Source organism: Gopherus flavomarginatus, chromosome 1 (assembly GCF_025201925.1).
Source record: "Gopherus flavomarginatus isolate rGopFla2 chromosome 1, rGopFla2.mat.asm, whole genome shotgun sequence".
In the NCBI taxonomy this organism is placed as follows: Eukaryota; Metazoa; Chordata; order Testudines; family Testudinidae; genus Gopherus; species Gopherus flavomarginatus.
In genome coordinates, this window is record NC_066617.1 from 65865128 (window position 1) to 65886668 (window position 21541).

The 21541-nt window shown below is 44.3% G+C and overlaps 1 protein-coding gene across 2 annotated transcripts in view; it reads left to right on the forward strand.

The window, feature by feature from the left end:
• SRGAP1 (SLIT-ROBO Rho GTPase activating protein 1) overlaps positions 1–21541 on the forward strand; it is a 254633-nt gene that overhangs the window by 116786 nt on the left and 116306 nt on the right. For both annotated transcript variants that reach the window (XM_050923345.1, XM_050923353.1), the window contains exons 2-3: positions 4960–5155; positions 19886–20048. In XM_050923345.1, the coding sequence (XP_050779302.1) occupies positions 4960–5155; positions 19886–20048 (359 nt within the window). The remainder of the gene's footprint in view (positions 1–4959; positions 5156–19885; positions 20049–21541) is intronic.

Here is a 21541-nt window from a genome sequence, read left to right on the forward strand (position 1 = left end):
ATATCTGATTAGGCCTGAAATGCCAGGGTATGTGAAAGCTGGGACAACAGATCTCATTCTTTGCTGACCCATAACTATTTTAATCATTCTGTATCACAGAGCAGTGCATTGTACCTACTCATGCTTTTAGATTGTAAATATTTTGAGTAGGAGTCTATTATTGTTATGACACAGTTACTGTAGAATGCTACGTACGACTGCAGTGTTATGTAGTTATGAGGTAATATGACTTGGCATTTGTAATAACAGCTCAAGTCAGCACAGTAGTGCAGTTTCTACATTTCTGCTTTTACACAAGGCAGTGAAATATGATGTACAGGTAAGTTGAGCTGTTATAAATAGTATTTGCCTGCTGTGGTTGAAAATCTTACCCATTGCCTGATGGAGACTGGGACATGAGTGAAAGCTAGGAACTTGAAAAATCGACCAGAGGACACTAGGGTGTAGCTCATAGGGCACAGGCAACCACCAAAAGAAATGGCTGAGAAATATCAGTGGGGCCAGCATTTCACTTTATATCTGTGCCCTTTATCACAGTATTTACTGATTGTTACTCTGTTTAGCAGTCTGGGAGTCGTCTTGTAATCCCATCTGCTTCTGGACCTCCAAGGAACAGCCATTGCCCAAAGTTGGGGTTCCCTCTCCCAATACACGCTCTTCTCCAGGCGTTTGTTGCCTGGAGGCGGGAAGACTGCAGTGTCCTGTATGTGAAACTGCACCTTAATGTAATTTAGAAATGACAGCTAGTGCAAGAAGTGGCTTCTTACGTGCTACACTGCCATTATGCCTGTGCTCTTTTATTTGAGCTAGCTGTCAACTAGGACTATAACAGGGTTTAAAAGAGAACTAGATAAATTCATGGAGGAGACGACCATTAATGGCTATTAGCCAGGATGGGTAAGGAATGGTGTCCCTAGCCTCTGTTTGTCAGAGAGTGGAGATGGATGGCAGGAGAGAGATCACTTGATCATTACCTGTTAGGTGCACTCCCTGTGGGGCACCTGCCATTCTCCATCTTATTCTCTATCCCCTTTTAAATGATTCTTAACATCCTATTTGCTTTTTGACTGCCACTGCACACTGCGTGGACATCTTCAGAGAACTATCCACGATGACTCCAAGATCTCTTTCCTGATTAGTTGTAGCTAAATTAGCCTGCATCATATTGTATGTATAGTGGGGTTATTTTTTAAAATGTGCGTTACTTTACATTTATCCACATTAAATTTCATTTGCCGTTTTGTTGCCCAATCACTTAGTTTTGTGAGATCTTTTTGAAGTTCTTCACAGTCTGCTTTGGTCTTAACTATCTTGAGCAGTTTAGTATCATCTGCAAACTTTGCCAACTAACTGTTTACTCCTTTCTCCAGATCATTTATGATCTGTTTTTTAAGTTTTTAAAATGTTAGTTTTTGACTTGGGGAGCCTCTTGATTATCTGAGGTGCTACCTCTCTTTTTAAATTAATAGCTAATTTGAGTTTTGGGGAAACTTTTGAAAGAAATCAATATAAAGAACTTCTTATAACTGAGGAGGTAAATGCTTTGAATTTTTTCTGCATGGAACATAACTGAGAAATTAGTGTTGTGAAAATTCAGTAGCAGTAGCGCTTTCTCACGTCTTCTCATGCTAGCATTTCCTGAGATTAGGAGAAATCCATGATCCAATTCAACAATAATGCTTGAGGAGGGAAGAAATCTTTGGAAGGTAAAACCATGTTAAGGTCCGTTTTAATGTAATGCAGTAGGGATCAGGTTAAAACTGCTAGGATGTAGATCTGATTATATTGTAACTGCAGCGGAAGAAAGGGAAACATTGGTGGCTGCCATTCACTTTGAACTGGGTGTGTGTGATTAATCAACACATATTCCAGTATACTTCTGATTATTCTTTCCAGTACATTATTTAATACTTCAGTCAGCCTGTGTATATTATAATTCACTTTGTATAATTCCCTAATGTTTTCAATAAACGTCATATAAGACCAGGATATGCAGTATACTAGAATATAAACGTGGAGTTGCATGTTAATTTAGTCATAGTGCTGTGTCATCTGATGCAGGACAGCTGGATACCATAAATTGTGATTGGAGATGTCAACTAACCCTTACCAGAAAAGTCATTGATTGAATGGACGGGAAGACTGAATTCCACCCTAACTCATACAGGTGGCCCTTCCATGTCAGAATTAAAGTGTCCTAGTGGGGGAGGGGTAGCAACCTTTGCCATTCTGATGGCTATACTGTACCTGTTCATGTGTTAGTTAGCGAGCTTTGATCTCTAGTGTCTTTATGCACACTTTCACAATCTTGTATGTCATATTTTAGATTAAATGAAGCATAGTAATACTTCTTACAGCTCTTTGTGGAACTAGGGAGTTGACTTACGCTGGGTGGTTGAAGAGGATCCTGGTGTCTTGGTGGAGTTTTCCATGCTACTGATTAGTGCAAAGCCCATACAATTACTAAGGCTGGTTGTCTGTTCTTAAAAAAAAAAAAAGTTGTTGAATCACAGCCTTGTTATGACAAACAGTGAAAGTCACAACTTTCTCTTCTTTCCCCTTTTGTCACCCCTGAAAATGTCACTGCACATATTATGTTAAAGAGGAGGGGGAGGAGAAGGAGGCAAAGAAAGGATCAGGAGCAGAAGAAGAGGATAAGGCTAGAAAGCGAATTGCTACTTTAAAGTCTGGTGGAACAGATCTTGATCCTCCTGCAAGGGACTAGTCAGCCCTAGTGGAGCCCCCCTTAGATCCCCTGCAGGTGGTAAGAGTAGTAACGTCTTCACCTGGCAGCTGAGAGCTCCCCCTGCTGGAGCCACCCATAAAAGCAGATTCTGCTTCACAGGAGAGGTGCTGAGAAGTTGGAAATCATGGTTCATAAAGCAATGGAATCTGTGACTTTCTAGATAAGCAACCAGCTTTAATAATAACTGCATCCTACCCGTGCCTGTGCAACCTTGAGCTGTGTTCATCTATCAAAGATCATTCTGTTTTAAAATATTTAAAAACTTTAAGGAAATACTGTCAGCTAGAAATTTAGTCAGTTTTAAAAGGTTAAAGTATTTTCAGATACTACACCTACTCCCAATGATCCTGGCCATTTTTGTTGATTTTCCACTCACATTTTCCTATTTCTTAAATATTTTTCTCTTCTGTGTTTCTGTGGAGAAGACCTGCTCAAAGAAGGGAAATGTAGTGGCAAGATCCACTGACCTTCAGTATAGTTAGGATGTAGTTATTTTAAAAACAAGTTCAGCTTAAAGTTACTAATGATCTCTCTCTTTACATGGACCTGTCTAAGGATTTGGATTTAGTCAAAATTACTGCTCCTAAAACTAAAATTTTGGGCTTAGCAGCAAATTCATATTATGGTTTGCGAGTTACTTATGGAATTGCGTTCAGACAATTTCCCCTAGAATCAAAGGGCATTAAAAATAGTGGGCACATCAAGAATCTATTCTTGGGTTTCTCTTTTCTATTTCTGTTGTTAACCTTCCAGCTCCAATGTGTTTTCTCCTCTATGCATATGTATGCCATTGATACAGTGTTATCTTACAGTGGCTCATCTTTACTGGAGGCGTAGTTCTTTTCCAGTGACTTGAGTTCAAGTGAAATGAAAACCAAATACACGATTTTTTGGTTCACGTCCCAGACGATAGAAACGGATGCTCTCATTAATGATTAACACAATAGCTGGTGGCTCAAAGTAGATTTGGGAGAGAGCTTTGGAATAGCTCCCTCCTTGGACTACTACTCGTTTAATAATTTTCTGTGCCAACACTAGCTCACTTTAGCATACATTTTTGAATTCCAATTCAAGTATTTCTGGTATTTCATATTATATCTTAGCCTTCACCTGTCTTCTAAGACCAATACGTATGCAAATCATAGATACAATATGACTGACGTTATTGTTGTTTAAGTAGTAGTAGTTTATAGAGGCATAGGTACAATATTGGTTTTGTAATGCTCCTCTATTACAAATGTTGAGCATACTGGTCATGGATCTATAATACATTTAAGATTTTCTAAAGTCAATTTACCTATTAAATGGTCACATAATTAGGAACCAGTTGAGCTCCTTTTAATGTCCAAGAGATTCTTCCTTTTTTTAGTTCAATAGATGTTGACTCAGGCTGATCATATAGTTAAATTTGTAGTTTTCAGTATTGTTAGCATTCCTATATGATTGCAAAATGATTACTCTTTTCATTGCACTATGCTGTGATAATTTTTTTAGACTGGATTTGAATGGGGCAGTGACAAAAAGGGATATAAATGTTATGAATGTGAATGAAATCATAATTTCTGCTCTGGGGATTTTTCTATTACTTTAATGTCTTTTAAAAGAAACAGAAGGATATTTTTAGTATAGGTATTCCTATAACTCAAGAAGGATGTATTTTTACACTACAGAAATATAAACATTAAATAAACATTACCAGATGCTGTTTTCATGTGCCAATGGTGGCTACAAATCTGAAAGGAAAGCTGCTCTTTTCTCTTGCCATTCTGGATAAATATTATAGGGAACTGTTTGTTTTTTATTTGATTTTGTTTAAGTGTACCAGAGTCTCAAGGACCCTATGCACATCTGTTATGCGTTTTGACTGTCAGAAATACTTGTTTGTTCTGCCATCATAGCTACAAATGCAACACTTGCCAGCGATCGGTATACCTGTGATACAGTAATTTCCACCCATATTAAGAATAAGAAGCAAATGTGAAAACTCAGTTGTGTGGTGACTGTTGGTGACCACTCTTATGTTGAAAATAGAAGATAACTGTGGATTTTATTGCTAGGTTACTTGCACCTTATAACTTATATATGTATATAGCTTAAATTGTATTTTTTTTCTTCACACTTGTGTGCTTTATTCAGAATGTGAAGCAAATATTATTTTTGTGCTTTTTTTCTTCCCTGTTTTCCCTGACTTCAGTTCTGTGTGTTTCCTTTAGAGATTCGAGCTCAACTGATAGAGCAGCAGAAATGTCTGGAGCAGCAAACTGAAATGAGGGTGCAGCTTCTTCAGGACCTGCAGGATTTTTTCCGCAAGAAAGCAGAAATAGAGACGGAATATTCCCGCAATCTAGAAAAATTAGCAGAAAGGTTCATGGCAAAAACAAGAAGTACAAAAGACCATCAACAGTACAAGTAAGACAGGTTCTAATACTTAAACTCAATTCACTTTCCAGTGTTAGAAGTTGATTAGGTTATTTATTTTGTCAAAGGTCCAAATACTGTATTATCAGTCATCTCCCTTGCATTTTGGTCCCACTGACTTGTGGTATTGTTTAATTAGTGACTGTTCATGGCAGATTGATACAATCTCTTGATATATAAATTGCACAAATATTATCATGTGAAAGAACTTGGTGAGAAAACAAAATGTAATACACAGCTGGAAGAGATGCACAGCGTTGGATATGCAAAACTGTGTGCTGATTGTTGTAATGGAGTTTTCAGAATTTGACAGGCTCATAATAAAGGCTGATCAGTCTTCCAGGAGGTGCCAGGAAGAGGTAAAAAAAAGAGAGAAGAGGAGGGAAACTTCTTGTTGTATGTATTGTAACATATGGGCTTTGCTGCCTCTTTATTGCTGCTATCCTTAGAAACAAGGAAGAGTCACATTTCATACATGACTAATGGTTGTATATGGCTGTGCATAGACTATAGTAACTTTTGTGCAACGCAGAGCTGGTCAGATACTATTTGTCAAATAATTTATTTGTTACATTTTGCAAAATATTTCAAAAATATTATTTGTTGAAATATTCTGTTCTATGTAGTTGCCCAATTTACAGAGCTGGTTGAATAATTCATGAATATATTAATTTTATTACATGAATCATAGAATATCAGGGTTGGAAGGGACCTCAGGACGTCATCTAGTCAAACCCCATGCTCAAAGCAGGACCAATCCCCAACTAAATCATCCCAGCCAGGGCTTTGTCAAGCCTAACCTTAAAAACCTCTAAGGAAGGAGATTCTACCACCTTCCTAGATAACTCATTCCAGTGCTTCACCACCTACTAGTGAAAAAGGTTTTCCATATCCAACCTAAAACTCCCCCACTGCAACTTGAGGCCATTACTCCTTGTTCTGTCATCCGGTACGACTGAGAACAGTCTAGATCCATCCTCTTTGCCCCTTTCAGGTAGTTGAAAGCAGCTATCAAATTCCCCCTCATTCTTCTCTTCTGCAGACTAAATAATCCCAGTTCCCTCAGCCTCTCCTCATAAGTCTTGTACTCCAGCCCCCTAATCATTTTTGTTGCCCTCCGCTGCACTCTTTCCAATTTTTCCACATCCTTCTTGTAGTGTTGGGCTCAAAACTGGACACAGTACTCCAGATGAGGCCTCACCAATGCCAAATAGAGGGGAATTATCATGTCCCTCAATCTGCTGGCAATGCTCCTACTTATACAGCCCAAAGTGCCGTTAGCCTGTTTGGCAACAAGAGCGCACTGTTGACTCATATCCAGCTTCTCATCCACTGTAACCCCTAGGTCCTTTTCTGCAGACCTGCTGCGTAACCGTTCAGTCCCTAGTCTGTAGCAGTGCATGGGATTCTTCCGTCCTAAATGCAGGACTCTGCACTTGTCCTTGTTGAACCTTGTCAGGTTTCTTTTGGCCCAATCCTCTAATTTGTCTAGGTCTCTCAGTATCCTATCCCTACCCTCCAGCGTATCTACCACTCCTCCCAGTTTAGTGTCATCTGCAAACTTGCTGAGGGTGCAATCCATGCCATCCTCCAGATCATTAATGAAGATATTGAACAAAACCGGCCCCAGGACCAACCCTTGGGGCACTCCGCTTGATACCGGCTGCCAGCTAGACATGGAGCTATTGATCACTACCCTTTGAGCCCAATGATCTAGCCAGCTTTCTATCCACCTTATAGTCCATTCATATATAAAACCAAATTAGCTCATTCAGACTATTTTGCAATTAATCAAAATCCTGGTGAATGATCAAGGACAAATGCATTTAAGAGCCAATGGCCAAAAGCTGAATCTAGATCAATTCACACTGAAAATAAGGAGCAAATTCTTAACAGTGTCAGACAAGACCTGGAGATACTTATCAAGGGATGTGGTAGATTCTCTAACTCATTGTTGCAGCGCTTTGCAATTGTATCCCTTGAATCATATGATTATTTAAGAACTGCAGCAAGAAAATGAAAAAAAAAAAGTCAGGCCCTGGCTACTCTAGAAAGGGTTTGTCAGGGTCTCTTTCCCACTTTGAACTTCAGCGTCCAGAAAGTGGGGACCTGCATGTACTCCTCTAAACTTAATTCCTAGTTTAGATCTGATAGCGCTGCCACCAACCAGAGATTTCAGTGTCTGGTGCACTCCTTGTCTCCCCAAAACCTTCCCTGGAGAGACCAAGACCTAAATCCCTTAGGTCTTAAAACAAGGGGAAATAAACCATCCCCCCTACCTTTCCCCTCCCAGACTTTCCCCTCCCGGGGTTACCCTGAGAAATACTGTGATTCATACTCCTTGAATCTTAAAACAGAGAGGAAATTCACCTTTCCCCCCACCCTTCTCTCCCCCTCCCAGACTCTCCCTGAGAGAGACACTGATCCCAACTCCTTGGATCCTAACACAGAGAGAAATTAACCTTTCCCTCCCCTTTCCCCTTCCCCGACTTTTCCTGAGAAGTACACTGATCCAAACTCCTTGGATCCTAAAACAGAGAGTAATTAAGCTTTTCCTCCCCCTTCTCTCCTTTCCCCCACCAATCCCTGGTGGGTTCAGACCCAGTCCCTTTGGGTCTTGCACAAGAATAAAAAAATCAATCAGGTTCTTAAAAGAAAAGCTTTTAATTAAAGAAAGAGAAAGTAAAAATTATCTCTGTAAAATTAAGATGGAAAAATGTTTACAGGGTCTCAGCTTCACCTAGACCAGAGGGACTTCCCCTCCTAGCCTAAGTATAAATTACAGCACACAGAGGTGAAATATCCTTCCAGCAAAATACACATTTGCAAATAAAGAAAATAAACAAATCTAATCCGCTTTCTATCTATTACTTACTGTCTGGAACCTGAGAGTCTGTTTCAGTAAGATTGGAGAAATCTGGTTACATGACTGGCTTCTCTTAATCCCAAGAGAGAACAAAGAACAGAAAAAAAAGCACAAAACAAAGACTTCCCTCCACCAAGATTTGAAAGTATCTTGTCTCCCGATTGGTCCTTTGGTCAGGTGTCAGCCAAGTTCACTGAGCTTGTTAACCCTTTACAGGTAAAAGAGACATTAACCCTTAACTATCTGTTTATGACAGGGTTTGTTGGTATAGTTATATTGGCAAACTCTCCTAGTGTCGAAGCAGTGTATACCAGGTAAACAGTTCTTTTGCAGTAAAGCTTATTCCAGTTTCCCAAACGAAATAAGCTATGCCGGCAAAAGGACTTTTTCTCCCAGTATAACTGTGTCTACACTATAGTACAGTACAAGCAGGTAACTGGACTCCTGAGGCCACACATCCTGATCCACCTCTTCTCCCCAAGGCCCCAGCTCCTTCTCTGCCTCTTTCCTCAAGGCCCTATCCCCATCCTTCACTCCTCTCCCCCTATTGCTTGGTGGATAGTCTCAAGAAGCCTGCCTGCAGATAGAAGGCAGCCCCAGCTGAGCAGGGGCTGGGGCAGGTTAATGAATCTGCACCTCTCCCCTCCCCATGGTAACTGGACATTTGATTCAAGTGCGATTTAGGGTTGTGGAGTCTCCTTTTCAACCAAACTTTCAGGTCAAAAATGGGCACCTGGCAACAGTAAATGGCACCCAGACACAGAAGCCAAAAACCAGACTCTCTGGGTGACAACCTCCGTATTGGCCAGGACTCTCCTGGATGAACATCAATCTCCCATTGGCTATTGAAACCAATCCAGGATATTTTAATAGGCTGCTAAAAGTCCAGTTGATGGGGGCTGCGCAGCAGGGCTAAGGCAGACTCCCTACCTTCCCTAGCTCCGCACAGCCCCCAGAAGCAGCCAGCACGTCCCTCTAGTTCTTATGAGCAGAGGTGGCCAGGTGGTCTTTGTGCACTGATCCCGCCCTGAGCACCAACTCCATAGTTCCCTTTGGCCAGGAACCATGGCCAGTGAGAGCTGCGGGGGCAGTGCCTGTAGGTAGGGGCAGCGTGCAGAGTCTCCTGACCGCCCCGAGCCCAAGAGTTGGACATGCTGGTCGCTTCTAGGAGTCGCCCGAGGTAAGTGCTGCCTGACTGAAGTCGGCACCCCAACCCCCTGACCCATCCCTTCACCTCCTCCCACACCCTCCCAGAGCCTGCATCACCTCCCACACCCCAACACCCTGCCCCAGCCCTGAGCCCCCTCCCTCACCCAAACGCCCTCCCAGGGCCCACACCCCCTCCTGTACCCCAATCCCCTGCCCCAGGCTTAGCCCAGACCCTCCTCCCACACTCCAACCCCCCTAGCCCAGACCCCGCACCCACTCCCATACCCCAACTCCCTACCGCAGCCTGGTGAAAGAGAGTGAAAGTGGGGGAGAGTGAGCAATGGAGGGGGCGTGGCCTCGGGACAGGGGCAGGGCAAAGGTGTTTGGGTTTGTGCAATTCGACGTTGGCAGCCCTAGTGGTCACACGACTACACTAGGGCTTTTACCAGCACAGAAATGTCTGCTATAGGTGTGATTTTTTTTTTCTTGACACTGTAACCAATATAACTATGCCAGCAAAAGTTTTAAATGTAGACCACGCCTCTGTTTCTAGCACTCATGGTTGCAGAGAAAAACTTTAATCTAAAATCTCAAACACCAAAAGACAAATAAAAAGAATCTTTTAAAAAATATCATTACTTGTAAAGCAGGGCCACGTCTTTTCGGAATCATGATTTTTGCATTCTTGAGGGTTGGCATTTTATCTTTAAATCAGGATTGGATGTCTTCCTAAAAGACGTGCTGTAGCTCAACCAGAAATTGTGATCTTGATGAAGGAATTACAGGGTGAGGTTCTGTGGTCTGTGTTCTGCAGAAGGACAGACTAGATGATAGTGGTCACTTCTGGCTTTAAAATATATGAATTAGCGGGATATTTTTAAACTATCTGGCTGAAGATCTTTGTAAGTGAATTTAATGTAGTTCACCTACACTGTCAACCATAAGGGAGGATTCTGTGTACTCTTTGGCAACTCAGACCTAAATCCTGCATGGGAGGGCCTCTGATTTTGCAATACCAACTTCTGCATCAAACTGAAAATATTGTGGTAGCTTCAAGCAAAGTGGTGTTTTTTAGTTTTAAATATGAAAATGAATAATATAATTAGTACAGGAATCCTGGTGTTAATATTGTAATAAATAGAATGTATTTACATTGTCCCCATATCTTCAATGTGCCACATATTTTTGTAATGACAAAAATAACTTCTGTTGTATAAATTGTCAAGGACAAAGCTGCAGGTTTAACAATTGGGTAGTGCCAGTTGAGGGTTTTGCATGGGAGAAAGGATGTAACTTCTTTCCCTTCTAATCCTGGAAAGCATGAAAATTAAAAGTTTTATGGGATGTCTTGAACTCCTGCTTCCCCTCCCCCAGCAGCCCTTGACAGCAGCCTGACTTATAAATTGTTCTCTAGATGGTTTCCCAGTTAACACTCCATTGAGATGAATGGGGCATTTCATCACACTCAGAACTGTTTGCAGACTCACGCACCCAGCACTTTACATTTGGTTATGTCAGGAAAGTTTTCTTCGCAACTAGAAATAGTATGGCCTGAATATTGCAGGTTCATAAGATGAAATCCTGGTCCCACTGAAGTGAATGGCAACACTTCCGTTGAATGTCAATGAAGCCAGAATTTCACACACATATTTTAAGGCTAGGGACCCCAATGATAATCTAGTAAGAGCTCCATCATAATACAGGCCATAAGATTTCAGTGCAGTAGTAATTTCTGCATCAAAACAAGAAGCTCAGTACACCTTCTTGAGCTTATACTGTGATATCTCCAGCAAGCCAGTTTGCCTAATGGCCAATGCTGTGCTTTGCTTTCTCCCTGAGGGCTATAAACAGCAGTATAATGTTGCTAGTTACAACTTACCCCACAGCTCTTTCTTAGCAATACCTATATTCTGAAGGTAAATGCATTACAGAGAAAACCTATTAAAAACTGAATTAAACACACAAAATATGCCAGGAGTCTTATGGGGTCCTATTAGATCAAAGTTTTTCCAACTCATTGGCAATGGTTGGAGCCCCCCTTCGGCAGAAAGTCCCGTCCATTTTCTGGATCAGAAAGAAGGCCCTGTGTCAGTTCAAGCTCTTCCTTTTATACCAAAAGCCCTTTCTTTGTCGTCTTGTCTCTGGAAAAGCCAGCTTGAAGCAATATATGAAAACCACTCCGGGGTGAGGGTGGTACCTCTCTAGAGTTGTTCAGTCTCAGTGACTTGCTTTTGTCACCCTCCACTGTGTTTAGTTCCTGTAGTAGCCCTATGGAATAGAACACAATTACACATAAACTATTCATAGATTAACACTATATGGTCCCTAAAGATATTGCACTTTGACAGTGAATACCAAGGAAGGTGGTGAATTTTCCCTTTCTTGATGTCTTCAAATCAAAACTGGATGCTTTTCTGGAAGATGTGCTTTATTCAAACAAAAATTATTGCACTGAGTTCAGAGATCATTTGATGAAATTCTATAGCCTGTGTAATACAGGAGACTAAAGTAGTTTCATAGTAGCAAATATCCCCAATGGCAAGAGACTAGAACACTAGATGGGGAGGGCTCTGAGTTACTACAGATAATTCTTTCCCAGGTGTCTGGCTTGTGGGTCTTTCCCATATGCTCAGGGTCTAACTGATCACCATATTTGGGGTCGGGAAGGAATTTTTCCCCTAGTTCAGATTGGCAGAGACCCTGGAGGAGGAGGGGTAGTGGAGGGTTCACCCTCCTCTGTAGCATGAGGCACAGGTCACTTGCAGGTTTAAATTAGTGTAAATGGTGGATTCTCTGTAACTTGAAGTCTTTAAACCATGGTTTGAGGACTTCAGTAACTCAGCCAGAGGTTATGGGTCTATTACAGGAGTGGGTGGGTGAGGTTCTTTAAGGCTATGCACCTATAGATTCCAAGGCTAGAAGAGACCATTGTGATCATCTAATCTGACCTTTTGTATAACATAGGCAATAGAACTGTCCCAAAATAATTCCTAGAGCATAGCTTTAAAAAAAAATCCTCTCTTGATTTAACAATTCTTCTTCGAGTGATTGCTTATGTCCATTCCAATAGGTGTGTGTGTGTGCCACGTGCATAGTCGTCGGAAGTTGTTTACCATAGCAGTACCCATTGGGTTGGCTGTGGAGCCCCCTGGAGTGGCACCTTTAGGGCAGTGTATATAGGTCCCTGCCGACTTACCACCTGCCTAGTTCCTTTTTACCGCCAGTGACCGTCATTGGAGCAACTGATTTCTTGCTTTAGCAAGTGCTTCCTAGTGGTTTTCCGTGTATATAGTTGTTATCCTTCATTATCTTAGTTAGTTCATTAGTATGTTTAAATTGGGGGGTTCACCCCTGAATATTTTTCCCAGTCACCGGGGCATGCCGCAGCCTCAGGAGTTCAAGCCATGTGATAGCTGTGGTAAGCCTATGCCCAGAGGGGATCCGTATGCCGCTTGTCTGAAGTGTCTGGAAGAGGGTCATTTGTAAGACTGTTGCACCATCTGCAGAGGCTTCAAGCCCAGAGCTACAAGGGAGAGAGACTATCACCTCAAGGTCCTCTTGATGGAGTCCGCTCTCTGGCTCCAACCAGCTCAAGAGCTGGCACCGGCAGCCTCAGCGCACCCACCTCAGTGCAGGACACCTTGGCACCGAGGAAGGACTCACATAAGGAGTATCAGCACCGTTCCCCTGTGTGGAAGGCTAGCTCATCAGTGCAGTACTGATCACTGTCCCCAGTATCACATAAGAAAAAGAAGGCAGAACGGAGCCACTCCCCTGCCAAGAAGAACGGACAGGACTCTAGTGTGGCGTGTCCCACGTTGGGACACCAGAAGGCTGGTCCGTCGGTCCCAGGGGAGGTCTGTCGAGTCTAGTGTTGGTGGACTCTTGGGTCTGGGAAGTGTTGGAGGAGGACCTAGACCTCCCCTCCACAGCAGGCACTTTTGAGGCTGCATGGGATTTAACTGCCATAACGGCACAGTCCCCAGCCTCCTATTCCTGTGCACTGGCTCAGGTGCAGGCTGCACAAGCCCCAGCTGCTGCACCACTTTTGGCACCGTCTGCGGCGCCATTGATGGCACCAATGGCAGCACTTCCTATCTAGCACTGGGGCAAGCCCACCATGCTTCCCAGCACCGTTGGGATCCGTCCCTCCCTAATTGGGCTCGGACTATTCATCGGAATCAGAGGCGGAGTTGTTTGTATCCCATTGCAGCCAGTACCAGTTGAGATCCCGGCACCAGTCTCGGCACTGTAGGGTGGAGGAACACTCTGTACCAATGAGTGTCCTGGCCTCCCCAGTGGCAAGGACCAGTACAATAGTCCTTTTGGACACCTTGGGCCTACCATCAGGACCCAGGGTATATGGTTTCAGGGCAGCATCGGTGGTCTCTGTTGCCCATGCCCCTCCTTTTTGTGACATCCGTTGCCCCTGATCAGTCCAGGGCTCCCAAGGACCCACCACAGAGTTCAAACCCTGGGCCTCCCCAATCAAGTGCATGGTCAGAGATGCCTATGCTGGCAGCTCCCTGCACCAGTAGCAGCCATGATGGATGTCCCTGAGCAAGTTACCAGGGAACCAGAGGGGCAGGAAGACCCTGTCCCACCTCAAGCCTCATCTTCTTCCTCGCCGGGCAAGGCAGTGGCAGGCAGTACCACGTCCCTTCCGGTGATGGACTTGAAAGCCCACCAGGAGGATAGCCTAGAACCTCAACATGACGACTGAGGAGGTGGTGGAAGACTCGGACCCCATGGTGGACATACTCACCCTGGAGGGTCCCTCCAAGGTGGCACTGCCATTTATAAAAACCATTCAGAACACCATGAAGGTACTCTGGCAAACCCCAGCCTCTATACCACTTTGTCCCTCAGAAGGGATACGAGCACCTCTTCGTCCACCCCAACCTGGGACCTTGGTAGTGGACTCAGAAAACCACAAAGAGCAGCATGGGCAGCCAGGGCCCTCCCCTAAGAATAAAGACCCTAAGAAGCTGGACCTCTTCAGTCAAAAGGTGTACTCAAGTGGAGGGCTCCAGCTTTGAATTTCCTACCAGCAGGCAGTGCTTAGCCACCATGCGTACAACTCGTGGAATGCCCTCTCTAAATTTCAGGAACTGCTTCCGTCTGAATCTCCTCAGGAATTCACTGCAGTCCTGGAAGAGGGCAGGGTGGTGACTGGAACCTCCCTTCAGGCTTCTCTGGACTCCGCTGACTCGATGGTGCAAACCATGGTCATGGGCATCACAATGAGGCATAGCTCGTGGCTACAGGTCTCGAGACTCCCGGCGGAGGTCCAGAATACCTTACAGGACCTCTCATTTGACTGTGAGGGGCTAGTCGCTGACAAGACAGACTGAAGACTCGCAAGCAATTGTCGAGTCTCTGGGAATTCACACACCAGCACCACAGAGAAAACCCTTCAAAGCCCAGCCTCCCTCATGATTCCATCCAAGTCCCCCCAGGCAGGACTATAATTGAAGGAAGGGCAACAACAGGAGGCATCCCCGCAGTCCTCCTCTGGCCAGAGTCACGGCTCCTCCAAACAGTTCCCCAGCTCTACGCCAAACTTTTTAAGGTGCGCCTGGGGACAGAGCACCAGCCCAAATCCCGGATCCTTGCCCTCCCTTTGTGAATTGTCTGTCCCACTTCTGCCGTGCCTGGGCCCAGATTACTTCAGATTGCTGGATCCTGAGCACCATAGGGGTGGGATATTCTATCCAATTCTGTGTCCTCCCACCTGCCTTCCCTGTCCCTCTTCAGGGACCCCTCTCACGAGCAACTCCTGCTACAGGAGATGCAATCGCTCATCGCTTTGGGGGAAGTAGAGGAGGTTCCTCAGGAGTTCACGGGCAAGGGGTTCTACTCCCAATATTTTCTCATCCCCAAGGCCAAGGGTGGTTTCAGGCCTATCCTGGATCTGCGAAACCTCAACACATTCATAAGAAAGCAGAAGTTTTGTATGGTCTCTCTGGCCACCATCATTCCTTCCCTGGATCCAGGGGACTCGTACGCAACCCTCAACTTGAAGGACATGTACTTTCATATATCGATTATTCCAGTGCACAGGAGATTCCTGAGATTCATAGTCAGCAGCCTGCAACTATCAGTTCACCATACTATCATTCAGACTTTCAATGGCCCTGCACGTGTTCACAGAGTGCATGGCAGTCATGGCAGCCTTCCTGCGCAAATGCCGGGAGCCAGTTGTCCAGGTATGGGAAGACATCAAGGGTAATTCCCGAGTGCAAGTGCTGGAGCATGTGGCCCTGGCACAAACCACTTTCAGAAGGCTGGGACTCGTTCTGAATGTGCCCAATTATATACTGGTTGAACCCAGAAGATAGAGTTCATCAAGGCTCTCCTGAACCCCTCAGGCTAGAGCCTCCCTACCTGAGTCCCGGTTCCAAAGCATCAAGGGCATCATCAACAGCCTCCACTGGTTCCCAACTACCATGGCCAGAAACTGCATGAAGCCTCTGGGGCATATGGCAGCCTGCAAGTATGTAGTGCAGCATGCCAGGTTGTACCTTCGCCCTCTCCAGGCTTGGTTGGCAAGGGTATACAGACCCAGCCAGGACTCTCTGGACAGACTGGTTACTCTTCCGCCAAAGATTCTCAAGTCCCTCAGCTGGTGGCTGCAACCTCAGGTGATCTGTGCGCCTTCGCCAAACCTCAGCCTTCACCATCACTGGTCACAGACACATAAGAAATGGGCTGGGGAGCGCACCTGGGTAGTATCAGAACACAAGGCATGTGGTCACAACCAGAACTACGGCTGCATATCAACATCAGGGAGCTGAGAGTGGTTCGCCTGGCTTGCCAGACGTTCTGGGCCCATCTTCAGGGCAAATGTGTCTCAGTACTGATGGATAACACCACAGCAATATTCTAGATAAACAAACAGGGTGGTGATCACTTCTCTCCCCTATGCCAGGAAGCTCGCTGACTGTGGGACTTCTGGTCACACAGTGCATCCAGCTACAGGCCTCATATCTGCCAGAAGCACAGAACGAACTAGTGGACCACCTCAGCCACTCGTTCAACATGCATGAGCGGTCGCTCAGAGTGGATATTGCTTTTACCATCTTCCAGAGGTGGGGCTATTCCCAAGTGGACCTGTTTGCGATGTGGAGCAGCAGAAAGTGTCAGCTCTTCTGCTCCTTTCAGAACCACAGCCAGGGCTCCATAGTGGACACCTTTCACCTATGTGGACAGGTCACCTGCTGTATGCGTTCCTGCCCTTTCCCCTCATACACATGGTCCTCCTCAAGATCCGGCAGCATGGGGCTTCAGTGATCCTCATCGCACCACTGTGGCCTCGACAGCACTAGTTCACCAGACTGCTGAACCTATCAGTGGACAGGCCAATGGCCCTTCCTTTGCTCCTGGACCTCGTCTCACAGGATCGTGGCCAACTACAACACGCCAACCTGGAGTCCCTCCACCTCATGGCATGGAAACTCTATGACTGAACCAGCTTGAACTGCGATGCTCGGACTCTGTTAGGGAAGTTCTGTTGGGGAGCAGGAAGTACTCCACTCGCACAACATACCTGGCAAAGTGGAAGCATTTCTCCATTTGGTCCCTCCTCGCAAAAACCTCTATTGCCCTTGTACTAGGTTCTCTTGTACCTGAAGCAACAGGGGTTGGCAATATCATCTATTAAGGTGCATCTGGCGACCATCTCGGCCTTCCACCTGTTGTGGCAGGCAGGTCAGTCTTTAGCAATCTCATGGTAGGCCAGTTTCTTAAGGGCTTGGATAGACTTTACCCCCAGGTGAGGCAGCCTGTTCCTCAGTGGGATCTTAACCTGGTCCTTTCTAGACTCATGGATCCCCCTTTTGAGCCCCTGGCAACCTGCCCCTTATCCCAGCTTTCCTGGAAGGTGACCTTTCTGGTGGCCATAATGTCAGCCAGAAGAGTCTCCGAGCTCAGAGCGCTGACTCCCAAGCCCCACTACTCAGTCTTTTATAAGGACAAGGTGCAGTTATGCCCTCACCCAATGTTCTTACGCAATTTTACGTTAACCAGGACATATTTCAACCAGTATTCTTTCCTAAATCTCATGCCAGCAACAAAGAGCAAGCACTCCATTCCCTGGACGTCAGGCGTGCCCATGCCTTCTACATTCAACGTACAAAGCTGTTTCGTAAGTCACCACAGCTTTTTATTGCAATCGCCAAGAGGATGAAAGGGCTTCCCATCTTATCCCAGCACATCTCGTCGTGGATCATGTCCTCCATCAGAACATGCTATGACCTGGCTAAGATCCCAGCCCCGGCGTTGATGGCGCACTGCACAAGAGCACAGACCTCTTCCACTGAGTTCCTCGCACAAGTCCCCATTCAGGACATATGCAAGGCAGCAACGTGGTTTTCCATCCACACCTTCATGTCACACTATGCCATCACTCAACAGGTGAGGGACGGTGCAGCCTTCGTCAGGGCATTACTGTAATCAGCAACTCGGTGAACTCTGATCCCTCCTCCATGGAAACTGCTTGGGAGTTACCTATTGGAATGGACATGAGCAATCACTCGAAGAAAAGATGGTTACCTACCTTTTGTAACTGTTCTTCAAGATGTGTTGCTCATGTCCATTCCAAATCTCGCCTGCCTCCCCTCTGTCAGAGTATTCCAGCAAGAAGGAAATGAGCAGGTGGTGGGTTGGCAGAGGCCTATATGCACTGCCATAAAGGCACCACTCCAGAGGGCTCCACAGCCGACCCAACGGGTACCGCTAGGGTAAAAAACGTTGGACGATTCTGCACATAGCGCGTGCACACCTATTGGAATAGACATGAGCAACACATCTCAAAGAACAACAGTTACGAAAGGTAGGTAACCGTTTTTTGTCAGTGATGGAGAATCTACTACGACCCTTGGTAAATTGTTCCAGTGGTTTAAAATGTATGCCTTATTTCTAATCTGAATTTGTCTAGCTTCAACTTCCAGACACTGGATCATGTTATACCTTTCTCTGCTAGTTTGAAGGGTATATTATTAAATATTTGTTCCCATGTAGATACTTATCGATTGTAATCAAGTTACACTTAACCGTCTCTTTGTTAAACTAAATAGATTGGGCTTTAAGGCAGTTTTTCTAATCCTTTAATCATTCTCATGGCTTTTCTCTGAACTTTCTCCAATTTATTAACATCCTTCTTCAATTGTGGGCACCAGAACTAGAGACAATCTTCCAGCCGCTGTCGCACCAGTGCCAAATAGGTAAAATAACCTCTCTTCTCCTACTTGAGATTCCCCTGTTTATGCACCCCAGGATCATATTTGTCACACTTGGAGCTCATACTCAGCTGATTATCCACCAGGCCCACAAAATCTTTTTCAAAGTCAGTGTTTCCCAAGATAGAGTCCCTCATCTTATAAGAATGGCCTACATTCTTTGTTCCTGGAGGTATACGTTTACATTTAGCAATATTAAACAACACATTGTTTGCTTGCACTCAGGTTACCAAAACATCCAGATTGTTTTGAATCAGTGACTTGTTCTCTATTTGTCACTTCCCCAATTTTTGTGTCAACGAGGTGATCTAATGGTCCCTACTGGCCTTAAAATCTATGAAATATATTCTACAAGGTTTTAATACATTCCTGGTGCACAGAGGGAGAAGTTACAGAAAATGCTACTGCTCAAGCTTGGCAGGTAACACTGAAACTGAGATATCAGAGTCCACCACAAGGACTGTTTGCAAGATTTATTTTTTTTAACTAATACTTTATACTAGATGTTAATGGTGGAGGGAAAGCCTGAAATCTCAAGAGTGTGTTTTTTAGGTCATTAAGTAAATAATGACTGAACTAACTTACTTTATTTATTTTGGCATTTTGAATAAAAGGTTTGATAAACTATACGTGATTTAAGTACACGGACTGGGGTGCAAAGAGTCTGTAAGGGAAACAAAAAGATGCTGAACTACTGAAAAATGGCCATGTCCCATCAGTGACCCTCGTACTATATAACTGTAATTGACAATGTTACATGAATATTAGTGATCAAATGGAACTATGAATGCGGATCAGAGTTAGGAGACATATACTGTTACAGACATTTTTAAAACTATCACAATTAAATTCATTACAGTGAACAGTATTTGATAGACACACACACCTATGATTTCTTTCTTGTAAAGTATTTGGACTATGCTTACTGGGCGAGATTTTCAGTGCTAAGAAAAATAATTGGTACAACTCTTTTGCCGTGGCCTGTATAGATTCTGAATGTTTTATATAGTCCATCTGGGAGCAACTGCAAACTTTGCGTCAAGTTTTTGGTATTTGCAGATGTTGTAATGATATGAATTCTTTCGTTTTTCTATTTGTGCCTCATGCGGCTTGTAAAACATGCCTTAAAATACGATCTAAAGCTTGATTAACCAAATATATTCCAAGAATGGATTGACTGACTGTTTAGAAACAGATTTAGGTCCAAATCCAGCTTACTTTATTCACAAGGGTTGACCCTTTGTTGACTTCTGTGGGACTACTTGCATGAATAAAGGGAACAGGACTTGACTTCTTGCATTTATCTTGGCAGATTTATGTGCATTCTTCCTTTACAGAGATCAATTGTTCTTTAATTTAATTAAATTTAAATTGTTTGTTTCATGTTTATATATATCTTGTGGAGGATGGGTGTGGCAGGGAGATGTTTCTGGTATGTTAATTATGTAACATATATATACTCTTTAGGAAAGACCAGAATCTCTTATCTCCAGTGAATTGTTGGTACTTACTCCTGAACCAAGTGAGAAGAGAAAGCAAAGACCATGCAACTTTGAGCGATATCTATCTGAACAACGTTATCATGCGCTTCATGCAGATAAGTGAGGATTCCACCAGAATGTTCAAAAAGGTAATATATATCATGTTAAATTTTAGTTATCATTGAAAGGCAAGTGTCTAAGAGGTAGAATTTTAAGGGAAGATTCAGCAGTGTAGTAACATAATCTGCTTTAGTATATCAATAGATTTTTCATGACATTTTTCACAGGGAAAATTCTTGCTACAAATGTAGTGGGGAACATACTATCTGATGGTGACCTCCAGGAACTGAACTGCTTTAAATTCAGGAGGTGAGGAAGAAGCCCTGGTCTTTGCTCAAAAGGGTATTGTGTAGTCAGGCAGGAAGGAAAAAACAGTTCAACCTAGAAGTGACAAAAGAATGTTGTTGGATTATTTGCAGAAATGCTGTATGGCCATGGTGGTTCTTCATGTACATGCAGCTGTGTATTCCACTTAGGTGTGTGGGCGCCCAACTCACAGGAGCCAGATAATTTTGCCTAACAATACTTGTAAAGATGCTTGTGCCTCATGGCCATAGTTCTTGCCTTGGCTATATGAGGCAGTGCTGCCTCAACCCCCACTTAGTTCCTTCTTATCACCAGTGGCTGAAGTTGGAGTTCTTTGTTGTTTTCAGCCCACAATCCCTCTATTTCTTAGTGACTTTTCTAGTTATATTGAGTTAATTAATATTCTTAGTATTGTATTAGTGTTAGTTTAAGTATTTTGCTGATGATGCCCTCAGCAGGGTTTAAACATTGTCCGTCGTGTGGGGAACTGGTCCCCAACAATGATCCCCACACACACGGTGCTTACCATGCTGAGGGGAAGCCCCCATCAATGAACAGTGTTGGATTTGCTGATTGTTCTCCAAACAAATTCAGGTTGCGAGCGATCTTTGTTTAAGCAGCACCTGCTTGAACAAGCCTTTCAGCCTGCTTCAGCACTGAGGTCCTCATCAGATCAGAGGTCAGCCTCAGGTTCTGAGAGTGCTGCCGTTCCAAGCTCTGGAACTGGTGCCTCTCCAACGACACGGAGGAGTCATTCCCTGTTGAGTGTGCCGAGGAAAAAGCCACCCCAGGTGGCATGGTGATTCGTCTGCCTCCTCCAGAAGAAGCATGTATCAGCACAGTGTGAATGCCAGCACGTGGAATGGAGTAGGTCCCATCAATCACTCCCTGATACCAGGCAGTGAGGTCAGAGACCCCCTTACCATCGACTCCAGTTTCGGCCCTGGGGCTTCCATTCAGTCTGATGCCAACAAGAGTGATGCAGCACCATCTGTTTCTGTGCCAACGGACCTCCTCTGCCTTCATGTTCCGACCTCTCCCTTGGTCCAGGACTTTGCCAGTGCTGCATCATTTATAGCCCCATTTTCTGAGCAGGCCACTGAACCTGTGGGTCTGTTGGCACCATACCTCAGTGTTACCCGTACACAGTCAATGGAAGTGGGGCTGAGGCTAGGCTCGACCTCCTCAGTACCAGGAATTTTTTAGCATCCCTGCTGTCAGCTTCATTTTCATCCCAAGACAATTCTGTGGTGCCTGACTCTTCCTCTCCTTCAGT